The following is a 17,617-nucleotide window of genomic DNA, read 5'->3' on the forward strand; positions in this document are numbered from 1 at the left end:
CTTTGCATATGGGTAGGGTCGGCCCTGATAACCAGAATATCCTTGAATACCCCCTCTGCCCCAAGGTTTTTTTCCTAGATCTCCAATAACAACTCCCTTTACACCATTCCATTTTAAGGTAAATACTCTTTATTAACACAAGGTATCTCTCAAGAATTGACTGTAATCCCACTGAAGCCCTTCTATGACCTGGATGTACCCAAACATACAGCAAACAGTTCAGCTGGAATAGATACATTAGTAATCTGCACATTTTGTTTGTTTGTTTTAAAACACTGGACGTTCACACCTCAAATGATTCCCTAAATCCTGATGTAGTAATGTTGTGATTGGACATTTCTTATTAGTATACATCTGAAAAAGGGAGTGTTTATATAATCTCGTATTTAAGTCCTCTGTGCACGTGGCATGGGAAGGGGGAGGACAAAAAACTCCCCACACATTACTTTTGCCTGTAGTCAGCAGCAAGGCAAAAATCAGTCTGCACTAAGCTGCTTTGGAAGGAAGCACTGAAGATGGGCCAGTGTCAATTTATTCCAATCCAGTGGTCAGGTATCCCCAAATAGCTGGCAGGTGGTGGAGCAGGAGTTGCTATTCCAAACTGTAATCCTGAGTAGCAATTACAGAAGGGTTGAACTTCAGCCACGTGGTCTGCCTTTGGGATATATTTCATCTACTTCTGGTCCCTGTAGAGTTAGAACCCGATTACCTTGTGCAATCCCACTGAAATATGAGCACCGAACTTGGCCAGTTCTGCAGGTTTCCTGAATGTCATTCTTTGAGATATTAACTTGCCATTCTAAAGATACTTACCCTAGGGCCAAGTTTCAAAGGGCCTCATCCCAGCCTCTAAAACTGCATCTTCACACTTTTTGCAACTGCAGAACTTGTGTATACATGAACATTTTCTATGCAAAATTGTAGGTTTAAGTTTAGAGGCCTCTTTGAAACAACTGCCTACATTCATGGATCCTCTGCCCACACATACATAATTGAAAACTGGTGTTTAGGAAATGCCAGGTTTCCACACCCATACACATCTGGAAACTGGATTTCTGGTAACAGTTCTAGAGAGACTAAGTGGTTAAAACAGCATCACAACAGCCAGGGCTTTAGTACCTTGCCTAACTTCTTCCACAAATGTAACGTTTTAATTAGTAATAGCTATAAAAACTTCAGTATTTAGGAAACGGGGAATGAATGAGAGTGCTGGATCTGATCCAGACCCTATGGCAGTAGGAAAGAAGCTGAGAATAGGGTTATGGTCCTTTATATACCTCTGCATGAAAAAATCTAGATCCACATCAGACATTGGCTCTGTACCTGCATCCTGAGGGTGCAGGTGCCCTAGCAACGGAGATTGGCACAGGGCAATTCTTGAAGGAGAGCTGCCAAGTTTCATGTGAAACCATTCAAACCTAGGATGTGTCTCACATGGTTTCTACTCACAGTCATAAATCAGCCCAGTTTACTCAAAACTCATGTTGATCAAAAGTTGCGCAAGCCTTTTCCTTAACTTGGCCTGAAATTTAGTTTGTGACAAAATCTGAAAGCAGGCAAAACGGTTTCATTATGAAAGCCTGGCCCAGTTCTAATCCAGTGTCTATTAGCTCTCAAACAGCTCCCCGGTCAATGCTCAGAATGACACAGATTCCAGAGAGCATCACCTCCAGCCCTCCCTTGCTGGAGGGAGTATTGACACTAGGAGGGCCCCTCTGAAGAGGGAGGGAAAGGTTCAGCTCTTAAAGGATCCTAAACCCAAAATATTCCCATAGATTATAAACAGTGATTCATCTTTCCTTTCCTTTCCTTTCCAGATTCTGACCCACAGGTATTTTATTTAAAATCCAATGTATTAATTAAATCAGATCAAAGAAGCCAGACCTCATAGTATAAGCCACCTACTAACCTTTTATTATACAACAGCTAATGTGGGCACATAGTAGTATTTTTAAAAAGAGTGATCGAAGTTTCACTTCAAGTACAAGTAGTGTACATATTTTCCTAAAATATTTTTTAGAAATTACTTAGTTCAAAATTAATGAAAACCCTGCACCTGGGTGAAAGGAAGATGGCAGCTCAGCTCTACAGTTCCCAAGTTAATGATTGGGTCTCAGAGGATCAGCTAACCCCCAAACTGTTTGTTTGCATGCCTATGCCCCTTCTCCCCACACCAGAACAATGCAAAGAAAACAATAAGTACAAAATGTGTGGTATTTCCATCCCATGTGTGAGATTAACCTGCCTAGGGAACAACACAGACCTCAGACCATTTCATTCAATGTACTTCATTCAATGTAATCAGAATTAACTAACAGATACTTCTAAATCAATTTTTGATCCGCTTTTCAACAGTGCTGAACATTCAGAGCTCCCTCCACTTCAGCAACTCTGAAAATCTTTATACATCTCCTACTGGAACCAAGGTATCTTTGAACAATTGTGGATTGTGGAAACAGAAACAAGGAAAATGCCAACAGGTGAATTAACCTGTAATGTGTGTGGTGTGTATACTAAATGAACACTGAAACTGAAGTCATTGTCTCCTCCTATGTTTTGGAAAAAGGTAGAGATATGTGACTGAGAACATGAAAGCCCCTAAACTCTGGTAATTTCTTATTGGCTCCACAGTAGAGCAGTTTGCCAGAAACAGAGTAATTCAAACAGACAAAACTAACTAACTGGATCTTTATACTTATATGTTACTGTAACTTATGACAAATCTCTCAAGTTAATAAATGGAAAGCTTACAAATGGATTCAGACTATAATTTTAAGGAAGACTTAGCAGCTCATTTTAATTTCAAAAGAGATCACTGAATTAACTGTGCTGTTATAGCCTATGAAAAGTTTCCCTTTAAAGTAGGCATAAGAAGAACTGCAATCTGAAGATCTCAAGGCCCTTTACGAACATTAATTAATTTATATTCAATACCCCTGTGATGGAGGGAAGTATTATTCCCATTTTACAAATGAGAAAACAGAGTAATAGAAATGTTAAGGACTAAATCCACAAAGGGGACTTAGGCTGTGTTGAAACACCTGACTTTTAGGTGCCCTGCTGCCCAATGGAACCTTCAGCCATGAGTCAGGTGCCCAGGCTCCCTAAACCTTGCCAGGGAAAAGAAAAGCAGCTAAGAATAGGAGCCACAAAAGCCAGCATGCTGAGTGAGGAGCTGCCTAAGCTAGCCAATAGGAAGGGACTGGGGACCTAAAACCCGCCCCTCAAACATAGTTAGGCACCTAGCTCCAGGTTGGAGGTATCGATCTCTACTTAGGATTCACAGCCCTGAACCCACTCCTGGAGTTAGATGGCTGAGCCAGGTCAGCCTTTTCACATGTGCTCATGAGCGAGAGTGTCCCTCCCTCACTTACATAGCGTAGTGGTTAGGGCATTCACTGGGAGGTGAGACATCTGATTTCAAATCCTTGCTCTGCCTGATAAAGAGCAGGTACTTGACTTTGGGTTTCCTGTTCGCAGGGGAGTGCACTGACCAGCAGGCTAGTCTGTCTCTCTCTCTGGTCCAGTGAACAATTATTTATACAAAATGGAACAGCTTCAACAGGAGAGATTGAAGGAGCCACACCACCAACTATCCACGCTCAAGTCCCTGCTCCAACTCAGGCAGAGTGGGGATTTGAAGACACTCATGTGGAGTGTGGGAGACCTAACCATTGGGCTATTTTAAGCATTCTGGGATGGACACACACACCCCCCATCTGAAAAACTCCCAATCTGGTCGCTCCCAGCTGTCTTTTATGTGAGGCCCAATCCAGTAGGTGTGGTCACCCCACAGGCAAGATAAATGGAGATAAGGTCAGGCTTGACAAAGCCCTGGCTGGGATGATTTAGTTGGGAATTGGTCCTGCTTTGAGCAGGGGGTTGGACTAGATGACCTCCTGAGGTCCCTTCCAACCCTGATATTCTATGATTCTATGAAATGCCTAGCTTGTGAATCCCACCAGGCCTGGCTTAGGCATGACCTAGGATGCTGCACAGCTCAGCAGGATCAGAAATTAGGTGATATTGCACATCTCCTGGTAGAAACTTAGGCACCTAGGGAACTTTACTGATACAAACTTAGGCGTCTACATAGTTAGGTGGCAGCTGAGTGGGGTTATCAGGATCTCAGTGGAGTCTAAATATTGGACTTAGGTACCTACGTCCCTTGTGGATCTAGCATTAAGTAATTTGGATGAGGCCACAGTGTAAAAATACCCACATATCCTCACTTCTCGCCCTGGGAGTCCAGCTCAGTGGGCAGTGTAAAATTTAAAAATAACCTTAATTATTTATTTTCTTACATCATTTACAAAAACATAAGCATACAAATGTAATAGACAAGTATGTTATTGTCACTCAGCAATTGCAGGTAGTTTTTTTAATTCAGATTTTTGGATTTGGAATATAATAGAGCTAGCAGCATTAACTTGCTCCTAGCCCTTAAGACTATGGTTAGCAATTTTTCCTTGCTGCTGCCAAGGATCCGTCTCAGATTCTGAGACCTTTAACAGCTGAGCAGATGGAGATCATGTGCTTTGATCTAAATACCACAGTCTTCTCATTTGTGAATGTGAGTGCACTCCTCTGAATTACAGTGACCATGTGAAATCTCACATATGAAAAGATTTTAGGCTCTAATCCTGCAAAGAGAACAGTGTAGGAGCCTGCCAGACCAGGGCCTTATTTCAGACAGCCTACAGTGGATCATATGGATTGCATCAGTTTTTTAAGCAGGTGAAGAAGGGCCTGAGAAGCACAAAAAGCAGAGAGAGAAGTGGCCAAAGGAAATGACCCTGTACAGGCAAAAGAATATTAAAGGTGTCACAGGGAGCAGGCATGGCCGAATCCTCGTTATCGCAGCATTGTTGATCTGGCTCTTTTCTGTACCACGCTGCCATTGGCAGCCTCTGGTGGCTGTAATCTCCAACTGCCTCACAAGATCTTTCAAAGGGGATTAAATGCAGTGTGTTTAATACTGCTGGCCAATACCTTCAGAGATCGCATGTAGAAGACAGTCAATACATTGCTGCTGTTGCAAGAGTTAGAATGATATGGAGAAGAAGAGCTTAATGATTCTCTTACCTAGCATCCTCAGGAGAGTCAGCAATCAAGTGGTAGATCCTGTCGGCCATTACTATATCAATCCCATTTTCTTTACCGGTATTATCAACAATCTCTCTGAAATGGATGCAAATGCCAGAATTAAAGCTAGAGAGAGACCCCATGCACAGTGAATATGCCCTTCTAGTGAGCGGCTTAGACACTCTAATATTTCAGAATAATATTTACTTGTTTTACCCTGATTTACTTGAGATATGTAATGCAGACTCCTGTTACTTAAACATTATCAATTCACCAAAACAACATTTGTCATGGCCATTGTAGCCATTGTCCAAGTTACCCAAGTTTAAAGCACTATGAATATTTACTTTTTAAAGTGGTCTTTTTTCCCACTTGTAAGTATTTATTTTTTAAATGACAACAACAAAGAAAAACCTTACTAAAAGCTACAAGAGGGGGAAGAGAGTCATCTCTCAAAAAAGAACCAGTGTTGAGGAAAGGAACATAAGGTCTTACTCTGACTCCTTAAAATATTCAAGGGGTTGCTGAAGATGCCAGAAATGCAGGCCAAGATTTTCAAACGTAACAGCATTTTGTCTGTCAGTTTTTGGGTGCCCAGTTTAAGATATATTAAAGGGGCCTGGTTTCCAGGAAGTGCTGAGTACCCACCCTCTGAAAACCAACCCTTTTGAGGTGTCTCAAGTCAGACATGGAAATATCAAGGCTCTCAAAATACCACAAGTCATTTTTCAAAATCTTGCCCTGTGTTTAAAGCAATACACAAACTTTGGTTATTTCCATGTACTGCTAAGCATTTCCCAAGGCTTAAAGGGTAATTTTTGGCTTTTTGTCCCCCCTGCCCAGTTTCTATCTTAAGCTTATTTTTCCCCTTGTTAATTAACCAACACTCTTCTCATAAATCTCTTTCCTATCACAACACATGACATTTCTGATCTACCTTTGTTATCCATGTACAGATAAAAAAAATTAAAAAGCAATTTTAAATGTAAGAGAAAAAAATGATTCCATATTTTGTCCTTTTCCAGAATTTTACTTTCCTCCTCCTTACTAGGATATTACCCTAGTATTTGCCTTTTAAATAATATAAGTGAAGTAGCAGATTTCATTCTCTTTGAGTAAAGCTCGGATGCTTTAGGAATCTGCTCACTGATTACATAAACCCCTTAAATTTTAATTCCACTGCCTAGAAACTACACTTTATTTTTTGCTCCATGTAGACCTTTTCAGATACAAGCTCCTTTTTGTTATTCTATGTTTATAAATGTTCAGTTATTGATTAGAAAAATCTGAAGAGTTCAGTTTAGCTTTAAACATCTTCTTTGAGGTTCATCTTTAAAAGAGAGTGGGTAATGGATGAATTCATCAAAAAGCTTTTTAAGATGACCTCTAGTGAAACAATATTCTGATATAATGTAGCAACAAGAAATCTGGATTTTGGTAGACATCATAGTAAGGACTATCATAACTAAGGCTACATTTTAGTCACTGGTTTTTTTTTAGTAAAAGTCATGGACAGGTCACAGGCAGTAAACAAAAATTCACGGCCTGTGACCTTTACTATATACCCCTGACTAAAACGGGGGGGGGGGGGGGGGGGGCGGGGGGGGGTGGGGGGGGGGGCGCCGGGGCGTGTGTGTGTCATAGCCTGGGGGGTACCGTGGGTGCTGGAGAGGGGGTCGCAGCTGGAGAGGGGCGTGCCGTGGGTGCTTGGGGGGGGGGAGTTGCATTGTGGCCAGGGGGGGCAGACTTCCTACCTAGCTCCGGGGAAGCGACAACCCCAGCTTCTAGCTCCACGTGCTGCCTCCGCCCCCCCCTCCCCCCCCGAGGTAAGCACCATCCTGCACCCCGACCCCCAGCTCAGGCTCCCACACCCAAACTCTTGCTGTTGGTGGGCAGGGGGGCCTGGCCCACGGGCTGCCCAAGCTGCTCAGGTGGCCCCCGGGCCAGGCGCACCAACCACTGCAGAAGTCACAGAAAGACCTCTGTGACAAACACGGAGCCTTAGTCATAACCGATATGGTGTATGTGAATATCGAATTCAAGAGTAACAAAAGGCTAGCTGTAAGAATCCAGGACCTATATTCATGGATTTACTATGTCAGTAGCTGCCCATTACTACTATTGTGACAGATCTGTACATGCTCTTTGGGCTTGATCCAGGGCCTACTGAAGTCAATGGGATCCCCATTGACTTCAGTGGGCTTTGGATCAGGCCCAAAGAGCAGACAGAGAGCAGCCACTTCCACAAAGAAAACTTGACGGAGCTTTGATTTAGGTTAAAAATAAGTTAGTAGTAATAAAATACAAATGATAGGCAGAGAACAGGAACAAGGTGTTGTAACCAATCCTAACATACATTAGCAAAGCCATGTGGGGAAAATTACACGCACTTCCACACAGAACTGAGACTAGCCAGCACTATCAGTCTTCCATCTTCATACCCACTTAGGAACCTCCCTACCCCCAAACCTATAAGATGTACTGAAATTTTAGAAGAGAAAGCAAAGACATTTTCACATAGAAAATCTTTTTTTCAAACATGCCTTCAGAGGCTTGGAATTGTGAAACACGTGGAACTATCTGCACCTGATAACAGTATATACGCCCACTCCTACATTGTTAAAGTGCTGTGTGGGAGTTTTAGTGACTTGATTCCAATTAAAGTCAATGTTGGTTAAAGCCCCAAACAGTTTTGTGAAAATGTACTTCCTAGTGACTGAAAGCATTTTGATTAATTATAAGAATATGGTATAGTGTGGAGAGATGGTAGCCTCTCCACAGTTAAGGTTGTAACCAGATTCCATTATAAAGCCCTCTTTTAATCACCATATAATTTTAGAAAACTGATTTGGCCAGGAAATTAGTACATTTATATTAAAGGTAAAGGAAAATGTATGTGTGGTAACAGGCCTCCCTGAGAAGACATCTGACTGTGACTCATGGTAGATTAAAAATTACTAAGACTAAAGGCTAGACAATACTTCTTTCACCTTCTTCATTCCAGGTCTCCCTGTGGTTGAAGACTTGACAGCATGTCTCAAACTGTCCTGAGTGACTACTAAATAAGTAGGGCTGGGCTTTTCAAACATGCTCACTGTTGGTCTGACTGCGGTAAGACCTCAGCTGACTTGAACTGGAGTCAAGTTAGGCCAGTGCTGAGTACTTTCACACACACACAAACATGTACGAATGCATGGAAGTTGAGGGCACTCAGCACCTTTCAGGGTTGAATCCTGACAGGTGTTTATGTAAAGCTCTGTCCAACCAAAATGCACATCTAAACCTACCTGGCTGTTCGGATTTGAATGGTGCCCTTCAGCTTTTCTTCACTGTCATTTTCAAAGTACATGAGCCTGGATTGTCTGAGGACAAACCAGCGTTTCTTCCAGTTCCTTCTGGAAAGCGTAGATGATCCACCCCCCTTTTTGTGCAGCCAGCCCTGTTTGAGAGCTTCCTGCTTGGAACGGAACCATAGAAAGGTCTCGTCTTTCAAGACACACCAGCGTCGCTTCCATGTGTTCATTAAACCGCCTGGCAGAAAAGAGAGAGGATTAGCTTAAAAGGTTACATTAAAAATAAACAACAAAAAACACCAATCCAAAAAATTTAATCCCCTGCATATGTCTATCTCGAAGAAACTAAGAAATAAGTAATCTTTATTTATAATGAAATCAAGAGACTGAATCAACACTGACGATGGGAAGGTGTTAACCAATCAGTGAAGTGACAATATCACTGCCTTTCTGTTATACGGTGACCAGATGTCCTGATTTTATAGGAACAGTCCCGATTTTGGGGTCTAGTACCCTTCACCCCCATCCTGATTTTTCACATTTGCTGTCTGGTCACCCTATTCTGTTATGAGTCATGAGACTGAAGACCTCATTTTCATATACCCTAAGGCCACCTCACACTGTTGTGGCAATGTAAAACAGCTTTAAAGTGGGTGAACGGTGTAAACAGGCCTTACTGTAAATGAGAATTAGGCCCCGAGTAGTTTATCCCAACAAAAGCAATGCTAACACCAGAATTTAATACATATTCAAACTTACAAAAAACCTCCTAAACATTTAAGGTTGCTATAATAATGGCAAATAATGGCAAACTCAAAACCACCAGAGCTGGTACAGCTGAGGAAACAGAATTTACCATGGAAACTGGTAAACTATTGCTGCTTTAACTATACAAGCACAGTTAAAGCACCATAACTTCCATAGTGTGGGTGCAGTTATACCTGTATAATAGTGCTTATACCGATATAGCTTATTATGGTTTGGGAAACAAAATAAGTGATACCAGAACTAATTGCAACCCCACTAGGATTTTATTAATATAAATACATTGGCAAAAAACCCATCCCCCAATCAACATAGTTACAGTAATAAAACTTTTGAGGGTAGGCCAGGCCACAACATAAAGCCATTCTGCATACATCACCTTTTCATACATACACACCCACTCACAAATACCTCACCATCTCTATATGAATCAGCCACAGTCGTCATGCTGACACAAACTCAGATAACCTTAACTCTGTCCATTGTAGGATGGACATGTTCCTGGAGGATATTTACTCATTAATTTAATTGGGATTTATGTCTGATATGCCCTCTGGAACTTTAACTGGTTTTAAGGATTTATTTTTGGGGGGTGGATGTATATTTGTAATATTGGATTTGTGAACAGAATGATGTTGTGATTAGTAAGGAGAATTGCTGTGGTGTTGAATGGTTTATAGAGTAATTGTCATTGTTGTTAGAGGGGAGAGCTACAGCAAATTTTTGAATTTTTGCGGGTCATGTAAGTTCCCACGGCTTCTTACGTGAGGGCACTATGTTGATAAACCAGATATATGGAATAGAATACAACCTATAGGCTGCTGCCCCTCATCTGCTGGGAAAACGAAGAATCATAACAAAAAAACTCCTGAATATATTCTTTCCTAAATCTCTCGTAGTACTTTGTAATATAGTCTTCTTTTGGATTACTGATCCTAAGCCCACTGAAAGACTCCTATTGACTTCAGAGTAGTCTCTGGCACTGGCCCCTAGAACACTGCATGTCAGAATGTTTTTATTTATCTATTTAGATTGTAAGGTCCTTGGGTCAGGAATAGTCTCTCCTTTACCTCTGGTACAACCTAGCTTTTTAGGCTGTCTTGCCACTCTATAAGACATATACAATGTGAAGTTGTTCACTAGTCAGTGAAGATGTTATGTCAAATGAATGCGGACTATAAAAGGTAATGAAGCTGAGCTGCGCAGTCCATGTCCCTTTGCAAAAGAGGAACTATCTGAAATCTGCCTGATACAGGACATTGCAATCAGAGCTTAAGTTGAGAATGGCTCTCTCCAGGTCATTCTCTCACCCCTTAAAGAAATCATAAAACAGCAAGCAGTACTGAAGTGGAGTTGTAATCCTTAAAAGGGGAAAATACTAGAGAGATTTCTGAACATTTTGGTTCTTTAACCAGCTCTGGTCGGCTTTGTACCTTTCATGTATAAAAAGCTGTGGAAGTAGGGCAGGCTGACACAACTGTAGACCGAATCCCTCCGATAGGAAAGTTCGTCATCTGTATCAAACCTGGAGTCAAAGTCTTCTTCACTGTCTTCAAACTGTGGAAGAAAGGGAAGAAAGGTGAAACGAGCAGCCAGGAGGCAGGAAGCACAGTGTGTCAACAAACGTTAACTGCCTCTAATATAGGATGGAGCTTACACCAGAATGGCTAATGGCTGCAGAATAAAAACATTTTAAGAAAAAGCAAAGTTTAGATTTTTATACAGTAGATTTTTTTGAAGTCTGATACCATAACATTTTGTGCCGTGTTCTATGGCACATGCTCCGTGGTCAGGTATGTATTGCACAACAGAATAAGGAGGATGGGTGGGGAGAGGAGAGAAACACACATGAAAAAACAATGAGGAGTCCTTGTGGCACCTTAGAGACTAACAAATTTATTTGGGCATAAGCTTTTGTGGGCTACAAACCACTTCATCAGATGATGCGAAGTGGGTTCTAGCCCACGAAAGCTTATGCCCAAATAAATTTGTTAGTCTCTAAGTTGCCACAAGGACTCCTCATTGTTTTTGCTGATACAGACTAACAAGACTACCACTCTGAAACCTGTCACACATGAAAAACTTAACCCTACCCACTTCTCAAACAGCTCTTGGAGGATCTTTACCATCTCCATACCCTTCCAGCTGGGAACATAATGTTTCCCATTGTAGTTATTATCCTCATTGATAGTAGTCCCCAGGTTGCTCCCGTGGGGAAGGGAAGGTGCTGTGGGGACAAAAAAAGGGGGGCCAGAGTAGACAGTGTTGCTGGGAACAAGGCTCTTTCTTCTCCCAATTCCCATTGTGGGCAGACTTTCAGTCTATTTATTATCTTCTCCAGGGCTGACAATTTCATTTTGGAGCTGTCAGTCAGGAATACAGGGTGGGATTTTCAAAAATAGCTAAGTGAGTTTGTTGCTTAACTTCTAGTGGCATAACTAACTCACTTAAGCTTGTTTGAAATGCCTCCCACTATGTTGAACAGTGTGGCCCATTCAGGCATCCTATCTAAGAAAGAAGCCCCCTACCTCGTCTGGAACATTGGCAAAGTCACTGCCTCCTCAAATATTATGCCCCAGAGCCCGATGGCCCTTCATGCACATGTATATCTGAATTTAATCCTTACGGTCTAATCCTAAGGAGAACAGAGCTTTCACCATTCCCACTGAAGTCAAAGGAAGCTCCGCGTGCTCAGCAGCTCACACTCTGCACTTGGTGTATAATTAGCCCTACTATCTATATATAACAGCTTTACAGCTGTTAAGGGGAGTTATCCTTTTGAAGGGTGCAACTGGTGTATACTACCCTCCTCCCACCCCTCAAGGCCTGTATGTAACACTCAACTTAAAGGTTTTCAAAAAGGAAAATCTACAGAGTATCCTTAGGTATGGGGCAAGTTCCCCTCCCATCCACCCAGCCCTTAAATATTCAGAGGTTTGCCAAGTTCCTGATCTGGGTTCATATACAGACAACAATGTAGGGCATGGGGGACAGAAAGAGTCTTCTGTCTATACTGTTGAAATGTAGCAGGATGAAACATGTAATTGTTCACTTATTCTCTGAGATGGGAAATTGGTCACTAGGTATTCTAGGCAAAGCTGGTATGGAAAAGTTCCCAAATAGCACGACACGAGCTAATTCCATAATGTCAGGGAGGGAAAAGGCACCAGAGTTTACTTCTTCCCTGTAACACATTCCTATCTGGAGAGATCCCCAGGTCCTAATCCTCTGCTCAAAAACTGTTCCATGTCCAGGGCCGCCCAGAGGATTCAGGGGGCCTGGAGTCTTCGGGGCACTTCGGCGGCAGGTCGCGGAGTGAGTGAAGGACCCGCTGCCAAACTGCCGCCGAAGACCCGGAGCGGAAGGAGCCCTCGCCGCCGAACTGCCGCTGAAGTCCCAGAGTGGAAGAAGCTCCGGGTCTTCGGCAGCAGGTCCTTCACTCGTTCCGGATGTGTTCGGCGGCATTGAAGGACCTGCCGCCAAAAACTCTTGTGGGGGCCCCTGAAAACTCTCATGGGGGCCCTGTGGGGCCTGGGGCAAATTGCCTCACTTGCCCCCCCGTCCCCCCCCGGGCAGTCCTGTCCATGTCTCCTGAAGACTGCTCTTGTCCAGCAGAGGAAGAGACTTCCCCAGAAGATAAGCTGATGAACAAACAAACCTCCCATAATTAGTCAAATAAATACCAACCTATTCCTAGGGCAACAGCAGTCAAAACAAGAGTAAAAATAACTCGTATTGTATTGCATTGCCTGAAATATAACAGTCTGAGATATTTTAGTGCTGCTTCTGCCCTCAGAGTCAGTCAATATTTGTATGTTTTCATGGTTGCTCAAACACGCTATAGGTTCTAGTCCCTTTATTCTCCCAACCATAAATCTTTTGGGTGTATATTTGGTAGATGAAACCAAGTTCTTTCAAGAGATTTATGGTTGGAAGAATAAAAGGACAGAAAGCCTACCACGGGTTTGAGCAACAGCCCTGAAGAAGAGCCTTCAACAAAGGAGAAAAGTGCCCCAAGAATTCACATTCAATAATATGAACATTTGATATCATATGATAGTTACTTTTGACAAAGAAAGGTTTTGTGGATCTAGTTTCTCAAGGCTTTTTGCAAACAGTTGATTCAATACTATTCTATCCTGTATATATAGTTGAATCTTCTTACAATGAATTCACTCCTCTTCCCCATATAAGAACTGCACTTAGACTGTGTCCTAATCCAGGCATGGAACTCCCGATTGAAATTAATGGGAAGTTCTGCATCAAAATTGATAGGATATAACCCTGTAACCAGAGATTCCTCTAACTAGGAATGCAATTCACACATCTAATTGGTCTGGGGATTTCTAGTACACCCATCCCAATGGTATCTAGTTGCCAGTAGATAACTATGTCCAAGTTCAGTGTAATCAAGGTCAAGCTATATATAACGCACGCACGTATTTATAGGAACAGACACAGCTACTGGATTTGGTACTTCTACCATTCAAGGAAAAATTTAACTACCATTTCTTCTGAATGTATAATGTTAGTGGATAACAAGAAATAAAGGTACTCACAGATGACTGGGCTCCTTCAGAGCTGAACCTGTATGCTCCAGAACTGTTGTATGTCCCCACTGAGCAGCGGTAGTCAGGAGACCACTGGCTACTGTGAGAATTAGAAAAAGTCACGCTGCTGCCAGAAGTGATGGCACCATCTTCATAGTCATCTTGATCATAATCATAGTCCCCATCAGGAGAAATCAGTTCCTCAGAATTCTGGGGTCTGCAGGACACATTTTCTGGCATGCAGTATGTGGATTCACCACTCGAAGAGTTGTGGAGACTGAGAGAGTCGTGGCCGGAAGCAATAAGCATGGTGTTGCTAGCAGCAGGACTTGTGGGCACTACTGTGTCATTCATATAAGGATCCTCTTCTGAAGAGTCATCACTTGTTCTAATGCCACTCGTCCTCTGATCTGAATGGCCATGCTCACTTGGATTGGGTGAATCCTTAAACGCATCATCATCAGCTTCAAAGCCCTCGTCCACCTCCTCCTCAGGGTACGGCTGGCTGAAGTTAAAGTTGGGCTTTTCACTGCATGCATTCCCAGTCAGTTCACTGAGCTTGGCAGAATAACCACTGCCCACAGAAAGTGACCGCTCGATGTTTCGGACACATTCATCAATCTCATCGAAGTTCAGAGACTCTAGGAATTCTTGAGCTGCTCGGCATGCCTCATCCTCGAGCCGCTTGAGTTCCTCGTCTCGGAGCTGCTGCAGCCTCTGCAAGGAAGCCTCTGTCAAGGACAGCTCTTGCTGCTCCTTCATGCGTTGCAAGTCTTCAATCTCTTTCTCCAGGCGCAGGATCTCTTCCACCTGCTTGTTTTCTTTCTGCTTTTCCAGCTCTTGCTTCAGCTCTGCTTCTTTCTGGGCTTTCTGAATGGCTGCCAGTTCCTGCTGCTTCCTCTCCTCTTCAGCCTGTATTCGAAAAAGACATGCAAGATTCCTTACTTTCTGTTGTTCAAGCTCCATAATCCTTCCATGCTGTTCGTTTAAAAGAACCCTTCTCCCTCCATATAAGAGGATGAAGTGAAAGTGTTGTTACATTTACCCATAGACACTGGAAAGCTCAAATGCATGCAAAAGGCTCAATCTTTGCCAGGAACTAAATGAAGTGTGATGTGAAAGACATCCCCATGCAAACAACTATATCAAGTTTCTTTTGGCTTCACCTGCCAACTTCTGTAATAAGTTTAGTTTAAATGCCCTGGGTGCTTTTTCTTGTCTTTTTATTGGTTGGGGCAAGAGACAGCAATAAACAGGGTAGCAGAAAGTATTAACAGTGTAATTTACCTGCTGGGCAAGACGTTCTGCTTCTTGCCTTTGCCTTTCCCTTTCCCTGCAAGGATAAGAAAAAAAAAAGTTAGCAAGAATAAGAAAGGGGGAAGGGGACTTCATTAGGGCAGTAGTAGAATTTTCAGAGCGGTTTTGTCAAATACAAGTAGCAACTCAAATTGAAACCACTAAGGGTATAGTCTCCCCTTGTGTGCCTGAGAAACTCCCACAAAGGCTACACATCTCTCGTCATCACTAGTAAAGATTTACAAAATCAGCTGTGATTACTTAAGGCAAAGGCGATACAGCATGAAACCTAATGTCTGCCTTTCAGATCCAGTCAAACAACAGCACACACTGCACACCTTTCCTCCTCTTCTTTCCTCCTCCTCTCCTCCTCTTGTCGCCGTTTCTCCTCTAGTAGCTGTCTGTAAACACGTCGAGCAATCTGGCCTCGCAGCTGCTTCTGGAAGGTTATGGCTGCTTTCCTCAGGTGAAGGAACTTTCTTCTTAGAAGGAATGCCCTGTAGTTCTTCTGTATCACAACCACGTAGTACAGCACCTTTTTATAATGCTTTCTGAAAGAAGACAGAAAGAGCTTCTCTGTAAAGAGGGTTTGACTACCAACTAACTGAGGTTTCTATGTAACTGCCCTGCATTAAAGAGTCCATGGTAGTAAAAAGGACAGAGGTACTAACTCTGGTCCTGTGACAGCTCTCCCATTATAGTTTATGTTATCTCTCCCTAGAAAGTGGACAAGGCCTTTCTGTGAGAGAGCTAGCTGTATCTTGACGAAGTAAATACACACCACCCAGCCTTACATTTTTAATACCTCCTGACAAGGAAATGCTGTTAGAAACTACCAGGGTTTTTTGATATATATCCTGCACCATGAAAAGAAAAATCACACACAGCAAGATAGCTTTGTCCTTAAAAAAAAAAAGAATTCTTGTCGTTTTATGAGACATACTGGTCAGACTATATGGACAGGACTAATATGCACATGAAAAGAAATGACCTCATTATGCAAACAACTATTGAACTGTCCTCTATTGACTTATAGAAGAAATAGAGAAGTAAACAGATGGGATGTACTACCCTGACTCTAATACATAATGCATGAAACTAGGTGAGCAAATACATCATCATAATTCAGTCACACAATGCCATTGTTCTTTTGTTCTTGAACAAAGAATCATAAGCTGATTGTTCCTAATTTATCTTCTCTTCCCTCTTTCTGTCATGGCAAAAAGGATAAACCCGATCCTCAGCTAGTGTAACTCAGTGTAGCTCCATAGCTTCAGTGGAGCTACACTGATCTACATCTACTGTGTATCTGGTCCCAGGATATTATATGGATGCTCCTCTGTGAATCTTCTACACTCTGACATCTTAGTTACTGAAAACAATTCAAACCACCTACTGTTTTATTAAAGGGTTGACAAAATCGGGTTGAGATTTCCAAACCACCTATGGGATCTGAGTGCCCAATTCCTAGCAGAAATGAATGAGAATCCTCTAGGCAGTGTTGGAAATCCCTCCCAGAGGAGAGTCTGCATATGCAGCCCACTAGTTAATATTCCCACCTTGTTACCTACCGTGCCACATAGCCTAAGACATGTGCTCGGATAATCATGGCTGCCTTGGTGACTTCTACCTCTCTCTGCTTCTCCAATTTGTTTTCCAAGGACTCCCGAAGAAAGACCTATGCAAGAAAAGTTCTGGCTTAATTGAATTCAGTTACCACAGTGATGGATGTCTTACAAATGCACATGAACATAACAATGACAATAATAAAAGGCTGTTGGGATGCAAGGTTATGTAGGTAGCTAGATAGCACAGTTGACAGTGAAGGAGGAATTCAGAATCCAATATACATATTTTCCTAAGAGGAAAAAAAAACAACACTTTCCTCTTAAAAACAAAAAATGAAAAAGCCCCAAAATGGCAACTCCTCCTCCTCCATTCCATGAGATCCTGACCCTACTGAAGTCAATGGGAATTTTCCCATTGACTTAAACAGGGCCGGGAATTTACCCAAATTGTCTACTCACTAACGACTATAGTCAGCAACATTATTACTAGACTTTCTGCAAAGTAGCTCTATCCTTCTGAAGATTAATACACACATAAAAGAACTTTGGCTTAGCAATGTGAACAGTCTGACTTACACTGACAGAGCCAGAAAATTCAGCCTTCAGGCTTAAACTGCTTCAGAGTAACAACAAATTACTACAAACTCTTAGAGGGCCCATTCCTGCAAATTCCTCTTGCCAGGGCACAAATCAAATCAACAGAAGTAGCATCTATGTAAATGAAAGCAGTTTTAGGTCCAGGGGCTTGACTAAGGAGCAGATTTTTGTCCTGTTGTTAAGCAGTGAATCTACTGCTGTGGACAAATAACTCAGTAAGATTTACATGCACTTGCTGAGAGGAAAGCATAATCTGCTTACTGAAAAACTTTGGAAATTTGATGAGCAAAAGGTATGCAGAGTAACCACTTCTCTAATAAATGATATATTTTTATATTTTCTGTTTTTTAAGTATAGGGTTACCATACGTCCTCTTTTTCCCGGACATGTCCGGCTTTTCGGCAGTCAAACCCCCGTCCGGGGGGAATTGCCAAAAAGCCGAACATGTCCGGGAAAATGGCGG

At 42.3% G+C, this 17,617-nt stretch overlaps 1 protein-coding gene across 2 annotated transcripts in view; it reads right to left on the reverse strand.

Moving 5' to 3' along the window:
• The window catches only part of MYO10 (myosin X), a 249,818-nt gene that overhangs the window by 22,399 nt on the left and 209,802 nt on the right, over positions 1 to 17,617 (reverse strand). For both annotated transcript variants that reach the window (XM_034761574.1, XM_034761575.1), the window contains exons 22-28: positions 16,561 to 16,667; positions 15,328 to 15,540; positions 14,981 to 15,026; positions 13,703 to 14,605; positions 10,577 to 10,700; positions 8,373 to 8,616; positions 5,086 to 5,181 (exon numbers count right to left, since the gene is read on the reverse strand). In XM_034761574.1, the coding sequence (XP_034617465.1) occupies positions 5,086 to 5,181; positions 8,373 to 8,616; positions 10,577 to 10,700; positions 13,703 to 14,605; positions 14,981 to 15,026; positions 15,328 to 15,540; positions 16,561 to 16,667 (1,733 nt within the window). The remainder of the gene's footprint in view (positions 1 to 5,085; positions 5,182 to 8,372; positions 8,617 to 10,576; positions 10,701 to 13,702; positions 14,606 to 14,980; positions 15,027 to 15,327; positions 15,541 to 16,560; positions 16,668 to 17,617) is intronic.

Source organism: Trachemys scripta, chromosome 2, assembly GCF_013100865.1.
Source record: "Trachemys scripta elegans isolate TJP31775 chromosome 2, CAS_Tse_1.0, whole genome shotgun sequence".
Classification (NCBI taxonomy): Eukaryota; Metazoa; Chordata; order Testudines; family Emydidae; genus Trachemys; species Trachemys scripta.